The 27,726-nt window shown below is 43.0% G+C and overlaps 1 protein-coding gene and 1 non-coding gene across 21 annotated transcripts in view; one reads left to right on the plus strand and one right to left on the minus strand.

Moving 5' to 3' along the window:
* LOC121481394 (microtubule-actin cross-linking factor 1) overlaps positions 1-27,726 on the plus strand; it is a 334,394-nt gene that overhangs the window by 43,471 nt on the left and 263,197 nt on the right. Inside the window, exon 1 of one of the 20 annotated variants that reach the window (XM_041738696.1) lies at positions 18,236-18,377. The exons of the other annotated variants lie outside the window; for them this stretch is intronic. Coding sequence (XP_041594630.1) covers positions 18,326-18,377 — 52 coding nt within the window. The 5' untranslated portion in view covers positions 18,236-18,325. Of the gene's footprint in view, positions 1-18,235; positions 18,378-27,726 lie in introns of those variants that run through there. 20 annotated transcript variants of the gene reach the window in all.
* LOC121481737 lies at positions 26,528-26,634 on the minus strand. The gene has a single exon (XR_005985395.1). It is a non-coding gene; the product is annotated as a U6 spliceosomal RNA (small nuclear RNA).

Consider the following 27,726-nt stretch of genomic DNA (forward strand, 5'->3'; position numbering starts at 1 on the left):
AGTTGGCCTACCTTCATATTTCCTGCTTTCCAACCTCCAGTGCCTAGAGACCAGTTATCTTTCAAAAGCTATTCAGGGTGATTTTATGTTGTCCACATAATATATTAATTCTGTATTAAGTTAATAAAGATTACATTTAGTGTTAGTATGGTTGTATAAACATACATGACTAAGGAATTACATTTGTGCTTTGTGAAGGCCACTACAGGAGAGGATCTAAAAATGAATATACAAAAATAATCTGTTTTAGAGAAACATAGGTTAAATACAAAGGACAGTAGGGGGCACTTGTATGACAGTGGAGTAGACATGCCCAAGACTCTTCAGTTTGATTTTTGAGCTTTAACATGTTTCTTGGAAAGTTCATGTTTTTCCCTTATGCAGTTTTCTTTTTTTTTTCCTTATGCAGTTTTCTTTATGCAAAACTGACAGTTGGATTTTAAACATAAAAATATTTGGCATATTCAACAAGGTCTGTTTGCTCTGTCGACTAAAAATGGACTTTCTTCAAATTTGTTAAATTTGGGACGCCCGGGTGGTTTGGCGTCCGCCTTCAGCCTAGGGTGTGATCCTGGAAACCCGGGATTGAGTCCCACATCAGGCTCCCTGCATGGAGCCTGCTTCTCCTTCTGCCTGTGTCTCTGCCTCTCTCTCTCTCTCTCTCTCTCTCTCTCTCTATATATATATATATATATATATATATATATATGTATATATCATGAATAAATAATAAATAAAATCTTTAAAAAAAAAAGATTTTATTTATTAATGAGAGATAGAGAGAGAGAGGCAGAGACACAGGCAGAGGGAGAAGCAGGCTCCATGCAGGGAGCCCGACGTGGGACTCGATCCCGGGACTCCAGGATTGCGCCCTGGGCCAAAGGCATGCGCCAAACCGCTGAGCCACCCAGGGATCCCCAATAAATAAAATCTTAAAAAAATTTTTTTGTTAAATTTATTTTCTTACTTTCAGGTGCTCTTTGGCAAGCCGAAATTACCAGATTAAACATTATTTCATTTAACAATATCAACATAGGGATCCCTGGGTGGCGCAGCGGTTTGGCGCCTGCCTTTGGCCCAGGGCGCGATCCTGGAGACCCGGGATCGAATCCCACGTCGGGCTCCCGATGCATGGAGCCTGCTTCTCCCTCTGCCTGTGTGTCTCTGCCTCTCTCTCTCTCTCTCTGTGACTATCATAAGTAAATAAAAGTTAAAAAAAAAAAAAAACAAAAAACAATATCAACATAAAAATCTTTAAAAATTTGTCTGAAACAATCTATTAGAAGCTTCAATTTCTGTTGTCGGCACATTCTTACTACTCTGTTAGTCACTCAAGGATCTTATTCAAATAGTTTCTTGTACAAAAACAAAGAGTGATAACAAAGAAAAAAACGAATGTACTTCATATTGTGTGTGCCTAGAGGTACCAACAAACACTTGAAAAATGCCTAAGAGGTTTGAACCCTTTCCACTTGCATTTTGTAGCTGATGTTAAACGAACATAGCTTTCTCTTATTTGAATAATATTGTCAAAAGGTTCTAAAGGCCAAAACAATTAGTTGTGAGCGATCCCTCTCCCGAATTCCCTGTGAGCAACTTTGATGAGGAATAACAGTATCATTTTCAAATTGGCCTGTGCACAAACTGCATAATTATAGGTATTCCGTTTTCCATACATACGATATAGTTGGCTCTTAACCCATGAAAATGGAGGAGGGCATGCTGAATACTTTAGACTCACAGATAAATCCTAAAACTAATTTTAACCAACTGTTCTATCATTACTGCTACTGGAATTACCAAAGATGTTTATAGGGGGAACAAATGAACAGATTTTCCCCGCCTTTGTTTATTCTTTACCTACTTTTTAAATGTTCTCACTCATTATTCTTTACGTTACAGCAAAATGAACTAGTGCCCTTCCTATATGTGCCCTGTGTTTTCCTGTTTTGTGCCTTTGCTTAGGCTGTTTCCTCTGCCTGGATTTTATTTTCAGTTCTACATCTTATTTGTCCTTCCACATCCATCTCAAGCATCACTGGTTTTGGTGCAACATTTTCCTAATCCCTTCAGGTAGAAGTCCTATCATCTTTCTGACCTTACATAATATTATTGAAAGAAATTCACTTAAAAGGAATATTAATCACAACTGACAACTGACATTCCTACGACCTTTTACAAAATGCTATTCATGCATATTAGCTCTTTTGAGCTTTGTGTACAGTTTTTGCCTTCTGCTTTACAGCTGAGGAAACTGAGGCTCAGGGAGGCTAAGTGACTTACCTGGGGTCACACACAGCTGGAACTGAATATAAATCTTATGACCTCAAACCCCATGTTCTTTCTACCAAACAATGCTATCTTATGATTCTTATCTTTTGCTTCTGTGTGTTACGGTTATTTATCTGGCGCACTACTTTGTGCTGTTCTTGTTCTCTGTGACCCTTATATCCCATAGCACAGAGTATTGTGTATAATAAGCCCATAGCACAGAGTATTGCATATAATAAGCCATCAGTAAACATTTGAAAGGCTGATAAGTCAGGGAGATGTAAGTGAATACATTTATGTAGCACAGATGCATAATGCATATTTGTAGGATTTAATTGTAAAATGGATCAAAGACCTTAGTATAAGCACTTATATGACATTTACTAAGTGCCAGATACTTTTATAAATATTTTGCATGATATTAACTCAGTTAATTCTCTCAACAACTACATGAGATAGGTACTGTTTCATTTGCATTTTATACTCGATGTAACTGAGTGACAGGAGAGCTAAGTGACTTGCCCAAGGCCATACAGTTAAGAAGCAGAGAGTTGGGTTTCATGTTGACAGGTGTTCCAGCCCCAGAATCCCCCTGCACTCCTAATTGTTATGCCATTATCAGTTGTTAAGAATATTTTTACACTATTCCTTATGAACTCCTCTCTGTCTCAGGTGTGGCACAACTAGAAAAAGCAGAAGCAGCGTAGTTTGTGAATGTAATGTAGAGTAGTGGTTCCATCAGAATCACCTGGAGGGCTTGTTCAAACAGACTGCTGGGCCCCACCCCCCAGTTTCTGATTTCAGTAAGTCTGGGGTGAGGCTTGAGAATTTCTAACATGTTCCCAGGAGATGCTGCTGCTGCTGTTGGTCTGGGACTACTTGCATAGAGTATGAGTTAAGAGCATGGACTCTGGAGCTAAGCTACTAGGGTTTGAATCTCAGCCCTGCCATTTACTGTGAGCCTGGGCAAGTTCTTAAGCCTTTCTGTGCTTTCAGTCCTCATCTAGAAAGTGATCATATTGTTAGCATCTACATCATAGAATTCTTACGGAGATTGAAGGAAATGATACATGATGGTTATTGGCTCACAATAAATATGCAGTGTTAACTACAGTAATGGTAGTAAGAGTTTACAGTCTAGTTACAAAGACTAGACTCGAATAAATAATAAAAAATAGTGTGAGATTAGATTAGTTCAAGTAGTTCTTTTTTTTTTTTAATGATTTTATTTATTTATTCATGACAGACACACAGAGAGAGGCAGAGACACAGGCAGAGGGAGAAGCAGACTCCATGCAGGAAGCCTTACGTGGGACTTGATGCTGGGTCTCCAGGATCACACCCGGGGCTGAAGGCAGGCGCTAAACCACTGGGCCACCGGGGCTGCCCAGTTCATGTGGTTCTGACCTTAAAGTCCTTTAGAGATGAAGTATGTGTATGTTGGGGGTGGGAGAAGCAGTGAGGGGTCAGGAGGAGGAGAGGTACATGAGATGAGATAATAGAAAGTTCTATAATCAAAATTTGGAAAGATCGGGGTTATCAGTGGTTTTGGTTTTAAAACCAGAGAATTGAAGGAATTGAGAGAGAAAAAGGAAGCAGGAAAGAAGAGAGAAAGAGGGGGAAGAGAAGGGGATGGGGGACGAGTGAGAGATGCTGGCACTATGTTTACCAGAGATAACCCAACTCCTTTTCTCATTCCTCTTTCATAGCACTGGTAGCTGGGCTGATGGTGACTTTCCTGGCAGTTTGCTCTTTGTGGGGAACAATGGTTAAGGAAGTGGTTTGCTACTGGCTTCTGAAGCTGGGCTCTGCGGCCTTGATCCTCCACAGCTGATTCACATACTTTTGATTCTTGCTGAGAAAGGCAGTTGTTAGGTTTGGAAGTTTTCAGATTCCAGAGCCAGCTGGACAGCTAACCCTCTGGTAGCTATTTCCCAAACTACCAGCCCTTTGTCGCCTCATTTCCCTGGGCCCCTTCTTTTTGACTTTGAAGCAGTATCCTATATTTAGTAAGCTAGCCAGTTAGAGCTTTGAGGGGGATGTCTCTCCCACCTTAGAATTCTGGCTGGATGGAGTATTTGGACCCAGGAACATGATGTGTCCTGTTAAAAAAACTTTAACCTCATCTTCATCATCAGCCACGTTCAAAGGTCAGCGTACAGTGCTAAGAATGTACCTCTAGCTCATGGGCAAGGAGCAGTGTTTATTTTTGGGTGTCCTGAATAAAATATTTGGTAAAGGAGTGGGGAGAAGTTCAGATAGTTCCATTTATGGTTGAGCAATGCTTGGCATTCTACAGAAGGGACCATATGGACGGTGGGGAAGAGTTTAGCATTCTGATTGTTCACCTCTTGCTCCCTCCATTCAGGGACGATTAGGGACACCTCATTAGCCATTGGAGTGGGACAAGTATTTCTTGGATTCACATGAACCTCAGCCCCACGTCTCGGGCATCTTCTGCTCTCCCAGCCTGCTGAATCACCACGTAGGAATGGCAGGAGCCAGGTTGCTGCCCGGAACACCTGGAGCGCTCTCCGCGTGATGCACTGTTGACTGCTCTTGGTCTCCTAGACACAGCTTGGGCCTCTCCAGGCCTGTTGGAGTGATAGGCTGGGTCTTAGCCGCGCCCCCGCCCCCCCCAGCTTGTTCCACAAGGCGCTGACCTACTTTTCAGAGACAATTAAGTGTCTGTGAGCAAAAGAAGGCGGTGACCCAAGTGAAGGTGAACCAGAGCTGCATTAAACAAACATTTGCAGTTACTTTTTTTGTCTCACACAGCAGGGTCCATCTCAGTACAAATGGAACGGGCCAGCCAGGCTGATGTGGGGGCCAAATTCCAGATGCTTATCCAGATAGCCACCCTCGAAATCTCAATCCATCCATCAGTGAGCTTTAATATAAGAAATCACCTTCTGTGATCATTGACCCCTTTGTCTTTGGGTGAGAGGAGAAGGTTTGGAAGGAAGCTGGGGCTCTTAGAGTGAATCAGCGTTGTAAGCCAGCAGCTTTTTTGGTGGCAATGTCCTGGCTCACCCTCTGAGAGGATTCGAGTCTTTTTTTTCTAGGCTGGGCTAAGAGGCTGCATGGGAGCCTAGACGTTTAGGAAAGGAGTGAGTAGCTTGTGTAGGTTTTCCTGTCCTGTGAGACAAGGGTTAGATTCAGGCTTTACAGTGAGAGGGTGTGAACTCTTTCCCACTTCAGTCCTAGATGTCACCTACCTTGTTTAGCAAAGCCCAGTCAGTCCTGCCTCTCTGTTGAATATGCTTACGCCTGTTATCCTTTAGCACTGGAAGGATCTGGTGCCCTGAGAAGGGCTGTGACTCCTGTCCTATATCTGCCGGCTCCAGGACCCTGGGGGATTTACTAAGTCAGCAATTAGGCAGTTTCTTCAACTTTTATTTTTAGCAACTCCACACACGTGACAACTTCCATAATCTCCCAGTCAATAGAAAGAAGTTATTGATAATGCACCCAGAGATCCAGATCAGATCTTCAAGTACAGGAAAGAAGAAGTTTAGGAGGACTCAGTCCTGCTATTCTCTTGTTGGAACTCTGCCTGATAGCCTTTGAGATGAAAGCCTGTCTGAAGATCTGGGTTACATCTCAGAGCATGGGTCAGAAGTCAGCATGGCATCAATGTGGATTGTGTGAATGGCTAAATTTCTAGGGGAAGAGGATTTGAGGTGACCTGAAATTGCTCCCCTCCTCCTAGACGTCCCAGAGTCTGGTCACAAGCTTCTGTTCCTTTATGCCCCTGAAACCTGGTCTCTCAGCCTCTGAATGGTGTCATTCCTTCCCCACCTCTATCCTATATGACAACACCTGTCCTGGCATTCCAAGTCTCTGGCTGCCACACCTTACTTTCCATTCCCCAAAGCTGGACCCAGGTTCATTTTCGCCATTGAGCTACCGAGTTCTGCTGCATAGCATTGTGCTGACTGAGCCTTTACAGATTTATAAGCTCCAGCCGCAGTTTGACTCTGAGCCCGGCCCTGAAGTCTTTTTCTTCTCTCCTGGCTGACTCCTGCTCATTGCCCCTATAGCAGCTATCCCAAACTTTCCCATCTCCTCAGACTTGCTGCTCCACCCCTACCTGGTAACTCTCAATAAGTCCTGCAGCCTTGCACTCACCATGGCTCTGCCTCTCAGCGCACCTGTGATCTTCCTGTCCTCACTGTGTACAACCTGGGTCAGAGGCAGGTCTCTGGGCATGCACATGGTTTGTATTCCCAGTCTCTCCCCACCTAGTGACTTTTTTTTTTTAGTAACTCTTTATAAATATGTTTAGATTTCCTCCATCCTAGGACAGAAATTCTTTTAAGCTGGTCTCTTCTTTGTTGTCTTTTTCTGCCCCCCTCCCCCTTTTAAACCACTAGTCATCTTGACCCCTGTAGCCTGGCTGTGGTGACCACCATCCCAAGTGAAGCTGCCATCACTTGTAGTAACCTACTTGCAAAGTTTTCCCGAATCTCCTTCATTTCTCATGCTCTTTGACCTTGTCACAGCATTTGACCCTCTTTGGATCTCTTTTCCCTCCCACTCTGCCCTCTTCCTGGATGAGTTTACCTAGTTTGGTGATTTCATTTATGAATGTTGTCTATGTGTATGGTGATGACTCTCACAGCAGAATCTCTAAGGACTTTTCCCTGGATTCCAACCTTGTATTTCCAAGTAGCTATGGTCCTTTTCCACTTCAGAGTTTGCAGAAATTCTATATAATATATCTGAAACCAAGTTCATCATCATCCCCCTTCTTCTCCTGCCCAGCCAAACCCACTTCTCTTCTAGTGTCCCCCATCTCCGATACCAGTATCACTCTGCCTATTTGCCCAAGCTAGGAACTTTGGATTTATTTTTTGTTGTCTTCATTCTCCATATCTGATTGAACACTAAGTTCTGTTTGTTCTAGTTCAGAAACATCTCAACATCCATCCTTTCTCATCCATCCATCCTGGCAGGACCCACTGCCCTGTTTTAGATCCTCATCATCGTTGGCTTACTGCCAGTGACTTTTGCAGGGTCCACAGTCATTGAACACCTAAAATTTTTTTTCGATACATTTTACAAAAGTACTCTCCATGGAAGTTGTACCACATGGTTGAGTTTTACATTATATCTCTTGTTGAAAATTCCAATGCTCACTGCTTTCTATTCCTTCAGAGGGTGAAGTTCAGATCTCTTAGAAGGGATATGATTCTCAGTTTTATCCCTTATTTATGCACTTTCCTATACTTTGGATGTTCTTTTTACTCCATCTGCTCACAAATTCCTTTCCTATTGTAAAGCAATCTTTCATGGCAGCTCAAAACTAACTAGCTGTTGATGATGTTCCAGATTATTTCCCCTTGCCCCAACCAGGAAAAATGGAATTTATCACCTCATCTGAGTTCTCATGGTACTTTATACATCCCTTTGTAATAGTACTTATCTTTATAGTTATCTGTTGAATCGTCTGGCTCCTTTACACCCTGAGTTTAATGAGGGCAGACTATACCTTTTTCATCCTTGTTTCTTTGGTGCCATGCGCTTGATCGAGTTGTTGAGTCATGTGTACAGAGTCTGTTGTCTCCACATTTTGGAAGTCTGAAAGAGCAAAGATGCTGGTGGGTATTAGTTGTGGTAGGATCTCCTGTCCTCTTTTTATTTCACAAAGTATATGTGTTTACTATGTGGAATTATAAAATAATGAAAACTGTAAAACTAGAGTCACCTAGGGGTGCTTGGCTGGTCAGTCGGTAGAGCATGGGACTCTACAATCTCAAAATCTACAATTTACAATCTCAGGGTTGTAAATTTGAGTCCCTTGTTGGGTGTAGAGATTAATTAAAAATAATTTTTAAAAAAAGATTTATCAGAGAGAGAGAGAGAGAGAGAGAGAGAGAGAGAGAGAATGAACAGAGGGAGAGGGAGAAGCAGATCCCCACTGAGCAGGGAGCCTGATGTGGGACTCCATCCCCAGACACTGGGATCATGACCTGAGATGAAGGCAAATGGCCAACTGACTGAGCCCTCTAGGCTCCCCTTAAAAATAAAATCTTAAAAAAAAGTTGAAGTCACCTAAAATCCCATCACTTGGATAACCACTATAAACATTTTGCTGTATTTTCTTTCAGATATTTCTTCTATGAATATATATACATGTAAATATATATTTTGCAAAATTATACTATTACTTGTTTTCTTTATGGTAAAAGTCAGTGTCAAGAAATACGTACCCAGGGCAGCCCCGGTGGCGCAGTGGTTTAGCGCCGCCTGCAGCCCAGGGCCTGATCCTGGAGACCTAGGATCGAGTCCCACGTCAGGCTCCTGCATGGAGCCTGCTTCTCCCTCCTCCAGTGTCTCTGCCTCTCTCTCTCTCTCTCTCTATGTCTATCATAAATAAATATATCTTAAAAAAACACGTACCCATATGATAATCTATTTTTTTAAATTTTTATTTATTTATTTATGATAGTCACAGAGAGAGAGAGAGAGGCAGAGACACAGGCAGAGGGAGAAGCAGGCTCCATGCACCGGGAGACCGATGTGGGATTCGATCCCGGGTCTCCAGGATCGCGCCCTGGGCCAAAGGCAGGCGCCAAACAGCTGCGCCACCCAGGGATCCCCCCATATGATAATCTATACTGTTTTCAATATTCCGTTGCATGGGCATTGCCCTCCGAATAAGTTGTACCATGTAGTTGAGTTTTTACACTTCCTTGAGATTTTTTCCCCTGTGGTTGTTTTTTTTATTGTTATTGGAGGTTTTACGTATTAGAATGATTTAATTAAGGCTGTGTTTTAGGAAGACTGATTTTGCACCATATGCAACATGGATTGGCCTCCCTTCTTTGGAGGCCATTTTAGCAATTCTGGTGTGATATTACTAGGATTAGGTGGGAGAAGTGACTGTTGCGTAAAGGAGATGATGGGGGGTGGGGGGCGGGGAGAACTGATAAGGACTTGATAGTGGGCCAGCTAGGTAAAGGGTGCCATTGCCTGAAGTGGGAAACTAAAAGGAGGTATCAATTTGGGGAAGGAAGCTGTGGATTCCTTTTTAATAACTTGGGTTCTAGCTGTTGTGGCACGCTCAGATGGAAATGGCCCGCAGGCAATTGGCATGGCACAACAGCCGTCGGGAGAGGCAGGGCTCAGTCATCTCATCCTGATACTTAAACCCCTCCATAATAACCTTTCCAGCATCCTCTTCCAGCTGTCTCCTCAGATCTAAGCCAGACAACACTGTCTTCCTGGAGGGCCTCCCTTCATTGTGTCTGTCTTGTGGAATCTTACCCATTGTTTGCGACCCACCTCAGAGTCCTCCAGGAAACCTTTGATCACCCACACTGGAAATTAGTTCCTCATTTCTTAAATGCTAATGGTCATTTTTTCCCCTTGTATCTTTTATATTGTATCTTAACATCCCATTTGTACATGTGCATTATTTTCTTCCAAAAGATTGGAAGCTCCTCGATGTTGAGGACTGTGTCATATACTCCATTTTATCTTCCACATTATTGCTGGCACATAAGTATCCAAAAATAGTTGGTGATTTATGGAGTAAATAGAACCCACTTTAATGTATTATTAATGAATTGGATTATTGTTCTCTACCTAACACCTAATAAAGTGCTAACACTATTTTATGTGCATTTTCCTACTTATTTTTCTTAAATAGGCAGATATGGGAAGTGAAGTGGAAAACAAGAGGTGTGAAATGTTTCCCCTTTCTTTTTTTTTTTTTTTTTTTTGTTTCCCCTTTCACAGCCATGTTCTTTGTTTCCTCCAAGATTCTTTTTTTTTTTTTATTTTTATTTTTATTTTTTTTCCTCCAAGATTCTTAAGTGTGGTATATATCCTTGCCCACTAGCTTCCAACCCCCTCCGGTCTCCCAAAATTGCAGTTGCCAAGGTCATTAATCACCTCCTAATTGCCAAATCCAATGGGAATTTTCCAGCCCTGATCTCATGTGACCTTCTCATGTATTTGACTATGAAACACTCCGTCCTCCTTGAAAGGTTCTCCTTCCCTAACTTACTGTGACCATATCCTCTCCTGATTTCCTCCTTCATTTACAGATTTATCTTCTTTTAAATAAAGGTGCTTTCTAGGGTTTTGTCTTTGTCCCTGTATATCATTTTCTTGAGTGATCTTACTCATATCCTTAGATTCAACTGCTGGGTCAGAGCTCTCTCCTGAGCTGCGTGCATTGATCTCTGGGTATTGGGGGTATTGGAGGATTTCTTTTACATACCTTGCAGGCACCTTTTACTCAGCTCATTCCACACTGAACCCTTCATCTTCACCCTGGCAAGCCTGCTTCTTTCTCTCCTATCTGTCTTCTACCCAGTCACATTGAGTGAGATACTTGGGGAATCATTTGAGAATCTTCTCTCATTTGGTCCATCAGCTTACATCCACCCTACCTCAAATATGGCAGTGCTCAAATGCTGTATAATTCGACTGCGGATCACACATCCCTTCCTTTCTTTGCATCCCCAATGCTACTTTTTTGTTATGATTCTATTATTTCTCAGTATATAACTGGGATAGTGTTCTAACTGGTTCCCCTCCATTCTGTCTTGCTCCCCTTCCTTGCACAGCTGCTAGAATACACTTTCTGAAATTAAAATCTAATTATAAAAAAAGTCACCCCTAAGCATAAATGCTTTCAGTGACTTCCAAAGACTTCATTGTCTTCAGAGTGAAATATGGTTTCTTTAGCATGGCATGCCAAGCTTTCATGTCCTGCCATCATTCTTCCAGGGAACAGAGTACCCTACACTGTAGCCATGTCAAACTATTTTAAGTTCCTTTACTGCATTGTGTTCTCTTGTGTTTTCTACTTTGCTTTTTCCCTCCACAGCACTCCTGCCCCCATCAATCCAGTTCTTTCTGGCCCCGAAGGCGCAGTAGCACCTCCTTTGGAAAGCCTTCCCAAGGCTTCCATGTGCTGCTTTGCTTTTGTGCACGTTTACCAGCGTCGGCTGCACTGTATTGCATGTTGGTACACTTGGCTTGTCTCACTTTTGAGAGAAGAGGCTCTGAGCTCCTCACCTCCATCCTTGCTGCTATACAAATTTGGTACAGGGCAGGCTTGTTGGATGTATGAATGATTTAGTGAGGAGGTATGTGGTCAGTGGCAGTGCTGGCATTAGGATTTAGAATCTCTGGTTCTTGGCTTATAGGCTTTTCATTTACTTTTTGACTAGGTTGTTCATATAATGGACTATTTAAAAAGGTGCGAAAAGATGTACAGTAAACTCTTTCTTCCACTCCGGCCAACCTTTCCCCCTCCTTGAAGACCATGAATATTATCAGTTTTTTTGTGCCTTTCAGAGATGATACGCACACTTATTTATTCAACAAATAACTGTTGAGCATGCACTACGTGCCAGGTCCTAAGCTAGGCTCTGGGGATGAATAGTGAAGAAAGCAGATAAAAATCCTTGACTTTCTGGAACCTAATTTTTTTTAAAAGATTTTATTTATTTATTTGAGAAAGAGAGCAAGAGAGAGAGCGCAAGCATGAATAGGGAGAGGAGTAGACTCCTCACTGAGCAGGGATCCTGATGTGGGAGTCTGGGATCGTCACCCGAGCCGAAGGCAGATGCTTAACCCACTGAGCCATCCAGGCACCCCTGGAACCTAAATTCTATATATTTTTATTCCCTCCTTTGTAAAAAAAAAAAAAAGAGAGAGAGAGAGAGGATAACATAAACTCTGTTTGACCTTACTTTGTTTTACTTACTGTATCTTGAAGATTAATCCATTTTAGCTCATAAAGACCTCTTTCTTTTCCTGCTTATTATTCCATTATATGGATATACTATCATTTATTTAGCCGGTTCCCTACTGATGGATGATCTTTTGTTATTATAAAATGCTGCAAAATGCTGCAAAAACCTGTTGTGTATTTGTCATTTTGCATGTGTATATAGGACATATATAAGTGTGCAGTTGCTGGGTAGTTTGATCCATGACTTTAATTTTCTTATTATGAATATTTCAAGCATGTAGACAAGTATAGAAAACACTATAGCAGATACATATGTACCCACTACTCCTTAAACAGTTGTTGACACCCTTACTGAGGGTCTGTCTGCCTATTAGCACCTTTTTAGCATCGTGATGTTGTCCCACTGAATATTATCTCAGACTTAAGATACTAAGTTTCTTAGAACTCATACCCTGCCATCCTGGAGTCATCACTATACAGTCTATCTTGGACTGTTTTTTGTTTGTTTGTTTGTTTGTTTTGTTTTTGGTAATGTAACCTCATTTTTAGGAAAAGAAAGCTTCGAAGGAAAATTCCATTATGCTATTTTTAGTGTCTAGCATCTGAGTTTCAAAAATGTTTATTTTGCCTCCTTCCTCTGCTCAAAAGCAACACAGGCCACTCCTGTTGTCTTGGAGACTTGTTTTAGTTGCTGTGGAGGAGCTCAGGTGAATTGAGCTGGTAAGCACTCCCTCTCCCCGCTCTGGGTTTGTCAGAATAACTAAATGTGGTTCTCTTTAGTGGGCGCCTTTATCTGATATGGAGGTGCAGCTGCATCCTCTGAGTCCTGATGGGTTTAGTGAGAGAAGCTCTTCTGGAGCAAGAGGAAGCTGTTGATCTCTATTACACATGGATGCCTGTAGCTGTGTCAGGGTGCTTTTGTTGAAATAAATGTCCTTCCCTCCCATCTCTCTGCTGGAGGTCCATAACCTTGTTCCAGTAGTAGGTGACTCTGGTCTCTGGCCTTTTTCTTAGGTCCCCAGAATGCCCAAGGAAGCTTTTAGGTTATGATGTTATAAACATAGCAGGGAACTTTAGTCTCAGGTAGAACTAGAATCAGAGATCATGGCAGGTACAGATTGACCTTAAGGGCAGGTATTTTTGCCTTCCCTCCCAATTTTCACCTTATTTGGTCTTGAAGTATTATAAAACCAATGTAGGGAGGAGAGAACTCCTAGGTTTCACCCATTTTTCCATGGACCATACAGCCAGAAAGAAAAGGATCAAGGAGAGAGGACTGACTTGAGAGCACGTGGCCTAAAACACAAGGCCTTTTAAAGCTTATTGCCAGGCCCCAGAGCATAAATCTGGTCCACACAAATTTGCTTTCCAAGCCTGGGGTGAGCACAGAGTGGGCACAGCTCCTTGGACCTTTGCTGCCAGGCCCACGCTTAGTTCCCTTTAAAGCCTCCCTTGGTCTTGCCATTTCAGTTCTGTCCTTCTAAGCATGAAGTCTGACTTGCTTTGTCTTCTATTCCTCAGCCCTGCAGAGGCAACTCTGGCCCTGGGGACAACTCTTTTCTTCAGATGGCAAACTCATTTTCTCTCTAGCAGACCAGAAGGACGAGGTGTAATTCAACCCCTTTCTCCATCAGACACTGCTGCCAGGGAGAGACAATGGAGAAAGTGATCTTTGTTGCTCCCTGAATAGGACCATGAACCTGGCACCTGCTTTTGTTACTGGCTTCTTAAGTCACTGGAGACATTTTTGCTGTCTTCCTGGGTCAGCAGCTGCTTTGGAGTAACAGTAGCAACTGGCCTCAAAGAAAATGGATGTATTTATATGAGGAGAGTTACCTTTCATGTCCCTAAACCTCTTGTTAGGGCTAGTCTAGGGAGTGAGCAGTTGGAAGTCAGCTGTGCCTTCTGTTGAACCACCTATGACCCTCACCTTCTCTGAATCTGAACAGATTGATTCCTTTTTTGTCCTGTTCTGTATCTCGTTAGACTGAGTTCTATGTTCCCAGTACCTAGGTTAGTGCCTCGTGTGTGCGGAGTATGCAACAAATGTATGCATGGGTGAAGTCCTTAAACTGGCTCTCTAGGTTTAGCTTACCACACCCTGACATGGGGGTGCCTGGGGGAGAAGGTCTTTTATTTTTGTTTTATTTTTTAAAGATTATAGAGAGAGAGGGGGCTGAGGGAGAAGAAGCTGGCTGAGCAGGGAGCTCGACTTTGGGCTCAATCCCAAGACTCTGACCTGAGCTGAAGGCAGATGCTCAACTGACTGAGCCACTGGGGGCCCCAGGACCTTTGTTTTTTGAGGAAAGATTGCTTCAAAGGAATTATGGAAATTATTGATTTGTAGTAGGGTTTGGGGGGACTGTGTGAACTCCCACGCTGGATCTTTTCTCTCTTCATCAGCCTAGAACTTTCTCCTCAATTGTAATGCTCAACTGGCAGACTTGTCCTCCTATTTTAGGGTTTATATCCTGGGCCTGACTCAGGCCTTCATTCCACCTAGGTTCTGGTGTCCCTGAGCCCACTCAGGGGCAGGGCAGGTATTCCTTTTTAACTGTCATCCTGTCATTATAGAGTGGGGAGCCCTGAGGACTACATCTATGCCCTGTCGTCTGCATTTCCTCGTCTGTCTGCATTCAGTCAAGTTCCACATCACTCGGAGGTGTCTGTGCTTTTGTATGGGCTGTTGGAGACAGCAGGGCTTTCTCCCTCTGTCAGCAGCTGGCCGGAGGGTGCCTATTGGACTGCCAGATCCTGAGCCTTTCACATTGTTCTGGAACATAGGGGAGCATCTCTCCTGCCCCCTGAGCTTTCACCTCACCGTTCGTCATGTGGGACCTATGAAGATGAAAGATGAACAGCCCCGCAAAGCATAGAGAGGTATTGGGCTACAGTGCTTTGAAATGCTCTAATTTTGAGGAAAGGTCCCTAGTCTGCAAGAATACAATTGGAGTGGAGACTGCCGTCCTCCTCTACTCTTTCCCCAAAAGCCTTAAGTCTTACGAAGCCTTCACTTCATTCATAATTCCAAACATCCTTGTTTTTGTTTAATTTTTATCTGATAAAATGTCATTAAACAATTTCAATGGTGAAACACACAGAGGAAATGACAAACTAGCATGTGTTGTCTTTTAAATGCACTTAGTTCGAGTGGCTATTTTAAAAGTCAGTTTTTCCTGCCGTTAGATTACTGTTGTCTGGGCTGCTTTGCTCCTTCAGGTGGGAGGAGTCTCTGAATAGGATGTTATGGTGGCGTTAAAGCAAGAGGACCCAGCTCTGCCCTGGCTAATTGATCTTTCTTTTACATTCTTATATTCATATTGCGCTATTAATTGCTTCCAGATCATGACACAGAACGGATCTTAGAGATCTGTGGTTCATTGACCCCCCTCCACTTGTAAACAGAAGTTTGTATGTAGGTGAGTTATGTGCCTTTTTCTAGGGAAAGTATCCTTGGTTTTCGTCAGATTGTCATTGGAGTTTGTACCTAAAAAGAAAAGAGTAACTAACATTTTATAGGAATTTGGGGGCTCCTGCTCACATAGCTAATTTGTGGTAAAGTTGGATCTTGATATAGACTCTGGAATCCAGGTATTTTGATTCTGCAACACAAATTCTTTGCACTGTACTCTATTATTCATTCTCTTCCTGGAGTAATAAGTGGAATAATGCCAGGAAACAGACACACATGATCTGAACTGATGTTTAATGTTTGCCTTTCTCTGTCCACAGCCTTATTTTACAGATAAGGAATCCAAGGACCTGGTCTTTTGGCCTAGGTGACATCAAAGATACAGTGATTCTTACAGTAATAGGTCATAGAATCTGTTTATTTATTTATTTTTTACTGTTTTCCACTGTCTAACTTATGGTCTTCAAGCAGAAGTCCCTTTTAACCATTGAATCTTGCCTATGAAATTGTTCTTTTGAAAAAAGGAAACATGTATTGTGTCCCCCTTGACTCCTGTAAATACTCAGGTCTGCACACAGTGGTTGGCTACCTTGTTAGCACTGACTAGTAGCATCAGAAGGCACAAAACCTTGGGTTGGATATTTTTATTATTTAAAAATGTTCCCCTCTCTATTATCTTAGCAGCTGTTAGTATTACTTAGCCTGATCTTTTCAAGTGGGCACAGTCTCTTTTTTGTTTTCACAGTGCTACTTATACAGTTTCTTCACTTGCATTCAACCTGCATAATTAGGAGTTCTTGTGGAACATTATGTTGGACATGCTGTGAGTTCTACCCGAATCACTGAATGGCAGCCTGCATGGCAGGTTGCTTGGAAAACCTTCAGGACTGGGAGAGGGGTGTCTCTCTTATGAGGAGTTGTTCTGTAGAGTCTGATTCGGTTGGTTGCCTGTGGGTTTCTAGGATTCCAAGGCTTTTATGGTAAGATGAGCCAGAGCACCAGAGTACAGTTCTTAGGCAGATTGCTTAGCTTATTTTCTCATATACAATTTAAAATGTACAGACACCTGGGTGGCTCAGTGGTTGGGTGCCTCCCTTCAGCCCAGGGCATGACCCTGGAGTCCCAGGATTGAGTCCTACATCGGGCTCCCTGCATGGAGCCTGCTTCTCCCTCTGCCTGTGTCTCTGCCTCTCTGTGTCTCTCATGAATAAATAAATAAAATCTTTAAAAAATAATAAAAATAAAATGTACAATTATCTTTATAAAGATATTTTGTTTTATTTATTTTTAAAAAATACTTTATTAGAGAGAGAGTGAGAGAGTGAGGGAGAGAGAGCACAGGCTTAGGGGAGTGGCAGAGGGAGGGGGAGAAGCAGGCTCCCCGGCAAGCATGGAACCCAATGCAGGGCTCAGTCCCAGGACCCTGAGACCATGACCCAAGCTGAAGACATACCCTTAACTGACTAAGCCACCCAGGCACCCTTTATAAAGACATTTTAGAAGATAAGTATAATGATGCAGATGAACTACTTTTTATTTTTATTCTTTTACTTTTTTTTTAAAAAAAGGATTATTAGAAAGAGCACACATGTTAGTGTGTGCAAGTTGAGAGAGGGATAGGGAGAGGGAGAGAATCTTAAGCAGACTCCCCATTTAGCATGTAGCCCACGTGGGGCTCGATCTCATGACCCTGAGATCAAGACCTGAGCAGAAATTAAGAGGCAGCTGCTGAACTGCCTGAGCCATCCAGGCACCCTGCAGATGGACCACTTTGAGTTTCTTACAATGAGATGCTGTAGAAAATTCAGAGGTTTTTTTTCCTCCTCTTATTATATAAGCTGTGTAGCTTATCGTATGAGCCTATGATTATTGGACAGGGGTCATTTTTTTGAGGCTAATGGAGTAGGAGGAAATTTTCAGTACCTTCTAATATCATTAAAGCAAACCAAAGAGATGCCTGGGTGGCTCAGTGGTGGAGCATCTGCCTTTGGCTCAGGTCATGATCCTGGGGTCCTGGGAAAGTGTCCCGCATCGGGCTCCCTGCATGGAGCCTGCTTCTCCCTCTGCCTGTGTCTCTGCCTCTCTCTCTGTGTCTTTCATAAATAAATAAAATCTGAAAAAAAAAAAATAAAGCAAACCAGAAACAAGTCAGCTGAGTAGAATAGTGCCCTGGAGGGGGAAACATGAGGGGGTGTCAGAACTGCATTTTCCCCCTAGTTATCTATGGAGAAGGCCCTGCCTCCCAGAATTGTGTGTTTAGCACTTAGGGAATGGGCTTCACAGTTTCTGCTTCTGCCTTGGACTGTGTTGATCAGCAGTGTCTCGCTTGTTTGTGGCTGTGTTCCATTCTGTCAACAGGCCTGCTGTAAACAGAGCGCAGCTTCGGTTTTTTATTTTGTAAAACCTGCTCCGTTGCTGTGTGATATTTGCCCAAGAGCTTCCGTTGTAGTGACATTCTTGTGGTGAGTGTGGCCCTTTAAAGGTTTCGTTCTCAAATGTTAGATGAACCCCTAACTGGTGTCTTGAAAAACATTAAAGCCCCTGTCCCTAGAGTTTACACCAGAGGAGCGGTAATCCCAGTGGAGCCTGGGCTGGAGTCTAGAGAGGAGGTGGCAGATGAGGTGACAGATGATAGGCAGGGGCCCGTTGTGGTCTCCTGCCTCATTTTCACACAAAGGAGGGGCTGTCCCGTCCTGGGGAGGTATTTCCGCTTGCTGCGACAAATGAGGGAGCGCAGAGGCTGTCATGAAATTAGGCTTCTCTGGTGACGTCACTTGTAAATGTGGTCAAAGTCCAGTTCTTGGGGGCTAGGAGGCTAGAAGGCGGTGGTGGAGATCAGCCGATTGGAACGCTCTCACTTCTCAGCTGTCACTGTGCCATGCTGCCTACTTCTAGCCACTGAACCAACACAGCTGGGCAGGGGCATGAATGCCTACAAGTACCAGAAGTTCCTGGAGGGACTCAACAACCTTAGAGGTATGATGGGGCTTCTGGCTCCCTGCTTTTACCCTGGCTGAATTCGCCAGCACTTCTGTGTTGGTGTCATGTGGGGTCTTTACTTTCCATCAGTTGCCGAGGGGCTCGGAAAGAGCCCTCTTACTCCCAGCCGGCCATATGTTTGGGTGTGTTTAGGCAATGACATAGCGGGGCTAGCATTGTAAATGTGATTGTGAGTGAGTGGGAGGGGATCCTCTCAGCTGCTTCAACAGCAGTCTGTTCTTTTGCTTGAATGAGCAGTGAAGACATGTGTCCTGCTCTCCTGAGTGGAGGAGAGCTCAGGGCACTCCTGGGGCAGTGTGGGTGGAGGGCTTTTGCCATTGGGTGCTGCAGCCTCACCTAGGTGTAGCTTTTTCTTGGGCTAGGTTTTTCAGTGCCAGTGTCTACAGTGAGTCAGAGTCCCACCTGGAGAGAACAGGGAATTGGGAGTGGTTGGGGGGTGGAGGAAGGAGGAATGCAGGTGGACAGGCCAGGAAAGCCATATAAAGGGTACGTCAGTGACTTTAAAGGAGGTAACTTTTTATAAAATAGTATTAAAGGGAATAGTGTCTGCTTTACATTGTTGGCTAACTGTTCACTGAACACAGATGATAAAAATGCAGACCTCTTTGGCTCTTAAGGAGAAAGGTGAATGACATCTTGCTTCTGATTTTCTAATTAATAGGTGGTTTTATTTCCATCTGCTTAGAAAGGTGCCCAAGCCCTCCCTCTTTCATCAGCAGTCTGGATTCTGGATCCAGAGCAACCATGGTGGGGGTAGGGGCAGAGAGAGTAGGGGAGATAGAGAAAGGAACAGAGTAAGTGGGTTTCTTCAGGGAGGAGAGAATGGGGGTACTCCTTGGATTCCCATCCTGCCAGGATTTGTTGGTATTTTCCTTTCTTCCATTATCGAAGAACTGTTTCCAAGAGAGTGTCTACATGGAGAACTTTGTATGCTCTAAAGGGATATGCAACTCTGAGTACTGTTCTAGTAATTTCTACCTTCTCATCCCTTTTGTCTCCCATCACACCACATAAATATATTTTTTTCCCAGGACTCCTGGCTCCCATTTACATTTGGGGCTCTGTAAGCTCATTGGGCATCAGGCAGGTCTTAGCAAGAATGAGTCACAGTTACTTGTTTCCCTGTCAAAGTAAGTTTTGAGAGGGCAGAAGGAGGCTGGACTTCTTCATCCAGACTCATGGGGGAGAGGTATAGATGTGGGACAGAACCAGTGGAGCTTCTCAGCAGCTCTTCCAGTTCTTGGGCTTTGTTGGGGCCTGGGTGAAGGGAGATACAGGAATGTAGCCTTGTGCCATAGAAGAGCCCCCTTTTCACTTGACGGGATGAGCACTGGGTGTTATTCTGTATGTTGGCAAATTGAACACCAATAAAAAATAAATTTATTATTAAAAAAAAAAGAAGAGCCCCCTTTTCTTGCCTTATTTCCTGTCTTAGAGGGATCCTTCTATATTTCTGGGCATGATGCCCACCCAGCAGCAGGAGCCCTTTCCCTCCTCTGTTTACAAAACTCATGGAAGGATTATCAGGCTTAATTAGCTTGCATGTTCCTTCAGTAGAAGAAGAGGTTTAGAGTAGGAAGCCCAGGCCTCTCCTTAGACACTGAGCTCCTTAGTATAGATTTATTCTCTATTATCCTTGGCACCATCCTTCTGATAAAAGGCCAGAGCTTCCTGAAGATGGGCAGGTGGTGGATGGAAACTACAGATTTACTTATCTATAGAGTTGGAGAATATAACTTTTCTTTTTGGTTCTTCTTTGTGTCAGGGGTTTAGATGAGCAGTTAAACCACATGAGGATGGCCGTGGCCCAAGTGAATCCAGTTTAGCAGTGACCTAAGTAGATTACTGAGGCTCTCAAGAGACCACACCACACATAATCCTGTCCTCTGCTACCTGTGCTTCAGGACCAAGTGCAGATATGACTGGTAGGGGCACTTCTTGTTTTCCTCCCATAAAACATGCATGGAGGAAGGAGTCCTTTTTCACTTCCTAAGTGGGGGGGGTCACCTTGGTCCCCAGTTTCTTCTAACTCTTCTGACTTCCTCAGTGGGGCCAATGGAACAAATAGGTCTTGAATTGATCTTTTCAGGGGTATAGCGGTTAGAAATTGCACCCTAGCAAGGGTTATTTCTGCTTTTGAAAGGGGTTATAGTAAAACCAGCTTGGCAATCATTTATTTTCTTAACCTACCTATAAAGTTTTTCGCTCCCTCCCTCCTTTGCTGTCTTTTCTGGGAAGGAGTGAGTAACAGTGCTAGGAATGAACCAGTAACAGACGAGGTACACCTCTCACGGGGGTGTGTCCTGTGTGGGGCTGAAATCAGAGAAGAAAAAAGACCACAGGTGCAGGGGGAGCTCACACTCTACTTTTCCCACCCCAGATACTGGGGTTATTTTGATTCTACACTTACTGCTGTGGGCATTAAACAGGAGGATACATATACTGCTTGGTGTCTGGAATGTTGCCAGAGTTCACCAGATGTTAGTTCTATCTCTTCTCTCCCCTGTCCCTCCCAGAGACTTTGAATCATGGTGAGTTCTCGTTATTGCTTTAGTCCAGGATGAGCTGGGTCAAGCCACACTCTAGCTGGGGAGTTGTAGCTCTAGTCCCCCATCCACATGGTTGGCTCCAGGTCTTACTTGATCTCACTGTAGGACAGTTATGATGGTTGAGAGGGGAAGATAATAGCAGTAGTGATAATAGTAATGAAAGGAAGCACTCAGCAAATGTTAGTTGGGAACAAGGTCCTGTTCTAAGCACTTTACATGTATTAATCCACATAGCTCTTTAAATACTCCCATGACATAGGTAGTTTACTTTGGAAAACCCAAGGCTTGGCTGTTCTGAGAACATCTGTCCTGCTAAGGATTTCCAAGATGGCTATCTTGTGTTGCTGTCCTGTGCTGGGGACCATGTGCTGTGTAGGAGAATACCCACAACTGCCCATGTTGGAGCACCTTATTCCCTGTGGGAGAGCAGAGTATGGTGCTTTGAAGTGAAGACGAGATCTTTTTTTTCCTCTTTCCCTACACTAGCCTCTTTGAGCTGTGTCCTGTTTCCTAATCCTATCTTCATTTATATCCACTGTGTAATAGTTTTTACAGCATAAAATGTGTAAGATACAGCAGTCTATCTTGTTCATTCACCCAGAGAAAGCATCTGATTTAATCTTCCTTCTTTTCCAGAACCTGAATCTTTTTCAGGTGGGAGAGGTACCTGGAAAGAGGGCACATAGCTGTTTTGGTTTGGTCTTTATAATAATTTCTGGAATGTTGTCATTGGCCCCCAACCCTGGGCGGCCAGGCAGACGGTTAGATACAAACCAGTGCCTTTGTCAAACTGTCCTGTGGGCTGAGTGTCACCCTCTGTGTCCTCTGATTATAGTGATTAACTACTTCCCTTTTCCTTTTCACCTGTACCTTTGTGATTCCGGAGGAGCTGATAGAAGGAGGTCCTGGGCTCCCCTTTTTGTTTAGTTGCTTACTTTGCTTTTCTTGACATGGTTCAGCTTATAGCCATTCTTCCCATCTAGCATTGAAGGGAGCCCCGTGGGAGAACAGAGACATTGTAGAAGTCCTTAAAGTTCTGGCCCCCAATTTCCTGTGACTCTTTGGTGCTCTGATACCAGTATTGGAATACAGTGTATCCTATTGCTGAGGCTTCTGGGCTTTAATTTCTACTTCTCAGTCCTGTCAAAACCCATAGTCTTTGAGCGATTTCTGCCCAGATGGACCTCTCCTGTGGGTATAACAGGTTCAAATATTGGCCCAAGTCCTGCTCTTTGGCAGAGTCCAGGCCTGTGCTGTGGATTGGTAATTGGGGATTAATTAGGGAGGCAGAGAGGTAGTTGAAGTTGAATGATGAGAAAGTGGTTCTCTAGTCTTTGCTAAAAAAAATTTTGTTAAGTCTGTGAGATAATGACTGATTTTTAAAAACCAGTATACTGGGCAGCCCCAGTGGAGCAGCGGTTTAGTGCCACCTGTGGCCCGGAGTGTGATCTTGGAGACCCGGGATCCAGTCCCACGTCAGGCTCCCAGCATGGAGCCCACTTCTCCCTCTGCCTGTGTCTCTGACTCTCTCTCTGTCTCTCTCTCTCATTCTGTGTATCTCTATGAATAAATAAATTTAAAAAACCTTAAAAAAAAAAACAACCAGTATACCCACACACTTTCATCTTTCTCTTCCTTTGTATATACTGTCCTGGTGCCTTTGCCTGAAATACCATTGTCCTTCTTTCTGTCACTCTCTCTCTGGATTTTATTTATTGTTTTTTTGTTAGAGAACTGGAGGAACAGAGAGAGGGACAAGCAGACCCCACGCTGAGCGCTGAACCCGATGGGAACTTGATCCCAGGACCCCAGGATCATGACCGTAGCTGAAACCAAGAAGCGGAGGTTTAACCACCCCTAGGCGTCCTGTCCTTCTCTTTATAAACCAAACTTCCACTCACCTTTCAGTGCTCAACCCAACCTCGCTTTCTCCCATAGTTTCCTTTTCTTTCCTTGCTGCCTCTCTCTTTCAATGAAGAGATAGAATTTTGCATTTTGAGATAGAATTCTCTTTTCTTTGTCTGTGTTGCCATAGCACTTTCAATGTACTTATTTTAGAGCATGCTTATATTTATAGATATTAACTAGTTATATTATTAAATATGTTATAGTTATGTGTTAATTATTAAACATTTGTTTTTCCTCCTAGTCTTTATTTCTTGGGCAAGTTTGCTGTAACTTCTGTGAACCTCAATATGCTCACCTGTAAATGGGGATGATAATACAATTTATCTCACAAAATGTTGTGAGGATTAAATGCAATAGTACGATTCACATCTGGCACAGAGTTAAAGGGAAGTCTAACAGTTGCTAAAGGTGGGAACTATGACTCCCTTCTTGCATCTGTAACTGCCCAGCACATGTTAAGCATAAAAAACATTTGAAGAATTGAACTAAACTCATGTATATGTCCGTCAGTAGTCACCATAGGGGGTTCTAAAAAAGCCACCCTGACATTGGTGCCTGTTGCATATTCATAAAACCCTTGTGGTTTTTCTTTTCACCAACAGACTTAATGACTTCCATGGGAAACTATAGTCATTTTATTGTCCTACTTAATTTTTGGTCAGAAAATGATACTATCTGAGACAGACTGTTTTGAAACATTGAATCCAATCTCAAAGAATAAAAATGGACTGCTCTTGAAAACATTGGGAAGATGGTATTACTAGTCTGCAGGCAGTTCCACATGAGGAGTTCCTGGTATGTTTTGGGCAATGGCAACATTGAACAAGTGAACAAAGTGATGACTGACAAGGTGCACACCCAGTTTGGGTTCTTAATGCTGAGGTGTTTTTAAGTCACCTTTCTTGTTATCTTTCTTATAGCTTTACTTTGGACATCCTCTTAGTTGGCCAGCCTGGAAGACTGTCCTTTATTTTTTTTTTTTTAAAGATTTATTTATTTATTTATGATAGACATAGAGAGAGAGAGAGAGGCAGAGACACAGGCAGAGGGAGAAGCAGGCTCCATGCACCGGGAGCCCGACGTGGGATTCGATCCCGGATCTCCAGGATCGCGCCCTGGGCCAAAGGCAGGCGCCAAACCGCTGCGCCACCCAGGGATCCCAAGACTGTCCTTTATTGCCATGTCTGGGCAAGCAGGAGAAGTCCTTAAACCCCGACACTTACCCTTCAGAGATTGGCCTTTTTGGGGGGGATTTTTTCCCTCTTCAATGCGGCTAATAAAGAATCTTAGAAAAAAAAACTTAGATTTTTTTCCCTCTGCCATTAAATAGATGCATAATTTTAGCCTTGCAGAAAGCATAGAAAAATAAAACCCCCAAATCACGAAAATCCTACAATTCACAGATTACTGTGTTCATATCTTATTGTTTCCATTTAATCTTTTTATACCTTTATATATATAACTTTGTGCTTTCATATATTTGTGATATATGAAATATATTTCATATATTTTTAATTATTATGATGTAGTTCTCTGTCCCGCTGTTTATTATTTTGTGAGCATTTTTGATACCTTTATCCATTTGTCTACAACATTTCTTCTTTTTTTAAAGATTTTATTCATTTATTTGAGAGAGAGAGAGAGAGAGAGCACAAGTTGGGGGGGAGAGGGAGAAGTAGGGAGCCCAGTGCGGGACCAAGATCATGTCCTGAGCTGAAGGCAGACACTCAACCAACTGAGCCACCCAGGTGCTCAACAATTTTAATTTTTTTCTGCTAGGATATGATAATATCCTCATAGATAAAGTTTTCTGTGTGTTTCTGATTATCTTTTTAGGATAGAGCTCTAGAAGTGGAATTACTGGTCTTAAAATATATAATTTAAAGCTCTGGGTGTTGAATTTTAACTTTATTGCACTTTTAAAAGCTGCTGAAGTTACCTGTAACCCTTTGAATACCCCTCTGATAGCTCTGGGTCCTTTAACCTCTGAGGATAGCTGTGTCTTCAGGCTTAGTGACCAGCTGTTTCAGATATTTTACCATGCAGTTAATTGCACCATGGGACAGGTGCCAAGTGTCTCTTTCACTTAGTCAGCAGCTCACACATGTCATCATTTCACCACTGCATTGTTTTATTCTGAAACTTTATTTCTAGCAACTCCAGGCATTTAAATGGCTTCATTGATCCTCCCAACCCTAGTAACTTTTCCACTTGTACACAGATCCATCAGTGTTGGTCAGCAAACTGCAGTACCACGAATGACCTAATCATTGCTGTAAAGAGATTCTGCACTGGAACCCCAGATTGGTCTGAGGTTGAGATTCTCTTTTTTCTTGCTGTTACTGAGCTAGAGTTTAGCTAGTACATCAGGCCAGCTTAACCTGATAAAATTGGTTGACAAACTACTATGTCATTCTCCTTGCTTGTGGTAGGTGACTGCCTCTGGAAGAAATGGAGCTGATCCTGTGTTTATTTTTATTTATTTATTTATTTAAAAATATTTTATTTATTTATTTGACAGTGAGAGAAGGCACACAAACAGAGGGAGCAGGAGTGGGAGAAGCAGGCTCCCTGCTAAGCAGGGACTTGGGACTTGGGACTCCATCATAGGAGGCAGATGCTTAACCGTCTAAGCCACCCAGGCACCCCAGTGCTGTGTTTAAAATCAACATATTGCAGTGAAGTGCAGATTGGCTTCTGTTACTTGGGACTGACAGCCTTAGGGTAGAATCATAGACTTGATGAGAGTACAGTTTTGTTGCTGACTTGGAGTTGACATCCTGGAGCCGACATTGTGGGTTTTCTAGCTGATGATACACTGGGGTGTTTGGAAATTAGCTTGAGGACTGAGAGAAGGAAGGCAGATGTGTGCGACTTTGTGTGCAGGTGGGGGGGAGGTCAATAAAATTTCCTGTCTCTACAGTAGCCTGGATAGTGGAAAATGGCTTGAGTCACCCACAGGATTGCATCCTTCACAGTGAGAATTGTCTGCTCCTCCCATTCCCAAGGCCCTTAAGCAAACCTATCACAATGGGGTGATTCTCTGTAGCCAAGGAATTTGGGAATCTGCATGTTTCTGGGGTGAGGCCTGTCAACATCTTTTATAGCACTAGGCACCTATTTAAACCTTTGATAAATCCTGTAGTTTTTAGATGCATGGCAGTTTTTGTACTGTTAAAGTATATCCCTTCCTTAATTGTGTGTGTGCACTGCATGTGTATTTAGCTTTTTTAAAAAAATATTTTAATACTTTTAAGTAATCTGTATATCCAGTTTGGGGTTCAGACTCACAACCCGGAGATGAAGAGTTGTATGCTCCACTGACTGCCAGGCAGATGCCCCTATATTTAGCTTTTTTTTTTTTTTAAGATTTTATTTATTTATTCATGATAGACACACAGAGAGAGAGAGAGAGGCAGGAGAAGTAGGCTCTGTGCAGGGAGCCTGACCTGGGACTCGATCCCGGGTCTCCAGAATCATGCCCTGGGCCGAAGGCAGGCGCTAAACCACTGAGCCACCCAGGGATCCTATATTTAGCTTTAAAAATAATTTTTATTTTTATGTGAGTATAGTTGACACATAATGTTACATTAGTCTCAGGTGTACAATTTAGTGATTTGACAGATTTACACATTATGCTGTGTTTACCACAAGTACAGCTACCATCAAAAATATGATCGCTGCTTCACGAATTTGCGAGTCATCCTTGTGCAGAGCTCATGCTAATTTTCTCTGTGTTGTTCTGATTTTAGTATATGTGCTGCCCAAGTGAGCACCTTAATTGTATTTTTTTAAGGCTTACTGTATGTCACTGGCCTGGAGAGGGTTATCAATACAAGTTCACATTGGGTTTGCCTTCTATTGCCACTGGTTTTTAAAAGTAATTAATTAATTAATATTTTATTTATTTATTCATGAGAGACACAGAGAGAGGCAGAGACATAGGCAGAGGGAGAAGCAGGTTCCCTGCGGGGAGCCTGCTGACTGGATCCCAGGACTCCCGGGTCATGCCCTGAGCCAAAGCAGATGCTCAACCACTGAGCCACCCAGGCGTCCCTATTGCCACTGGTTTTAAATGCATGGAGAATATGGGGTTCGATGGCGTTATGATTAGTATTCTGGACTTTTCAAACGTGTGGGGTAGTTCTGTGTTTTTTGTTACAACAGGAGATGAGCGTTACCCTATGCCTCTGTCTCAGTGACCCTATATGCTAACAAAGTATAAATTATTATTTTTCTCCCATCCTTGGTTTTGTGGAGTTTTTTTTAGACTAGATATCAGTATTGAAAGGTTACGACTGGGCAGCCTGGGTGGCTCAGGGGTTTAGTTAGCACCGCCTTCAGCCTAGGGCATGATCCTGGGGACTCCGGATCGAGTCCCATGTCAGGCTCCCTGCATGGAGCCTGCTTCTGTCTCTGCCTGTGTCTCTGCCTCTCTCGCTCTGTGTTTCTCATGAGTAAATAAATAAAATCTTAAAAAAAGAAAAAGAAAAAAAGATAGGTTACGACCATTCTGCCACAGTTTCTTTTGGCTACTTTTCTGGAGAAACACCAGGCTGGTAGCCCTAATCGTATATATTTTACATTACAACAACTATGAGGATGGTCTCTCTGAATGAATACCAGTTGCTAAACAGCATGTTTTGCTCATTGTGGAGTGGTAGGAACCTTTTAGACTTCTTGGTTTGATATATCTTGAAATCCTTTGATTTGGAAGATCACTTTTTATAATTTGTTATCAACTAACTAGTTTGCTCCCTGATAATGTGCCATGCTTCCTGTCTCTTTCTCTAGGAGTCCCCATCTTTTCCCTCCCTCCCTCCCTCCCTCCCTCCCTCCCTTCCTTCCTTCCTTCCTTCCTTCCCTCC

The sequence above is a fragment of the Vulpes lagopus genome, chromosome 23, assembly GCF_018345385.1.
Source record: "Vulpes lagopus strain Blue_001 chromosome 23, ASM1834538v1, whole genome shotgun sequence".
NCBI lineage: Eukaryota > Metazoa > Chordata > Mammalia > Carnivora > Canidae > Vulpes > Vulpes lagopus.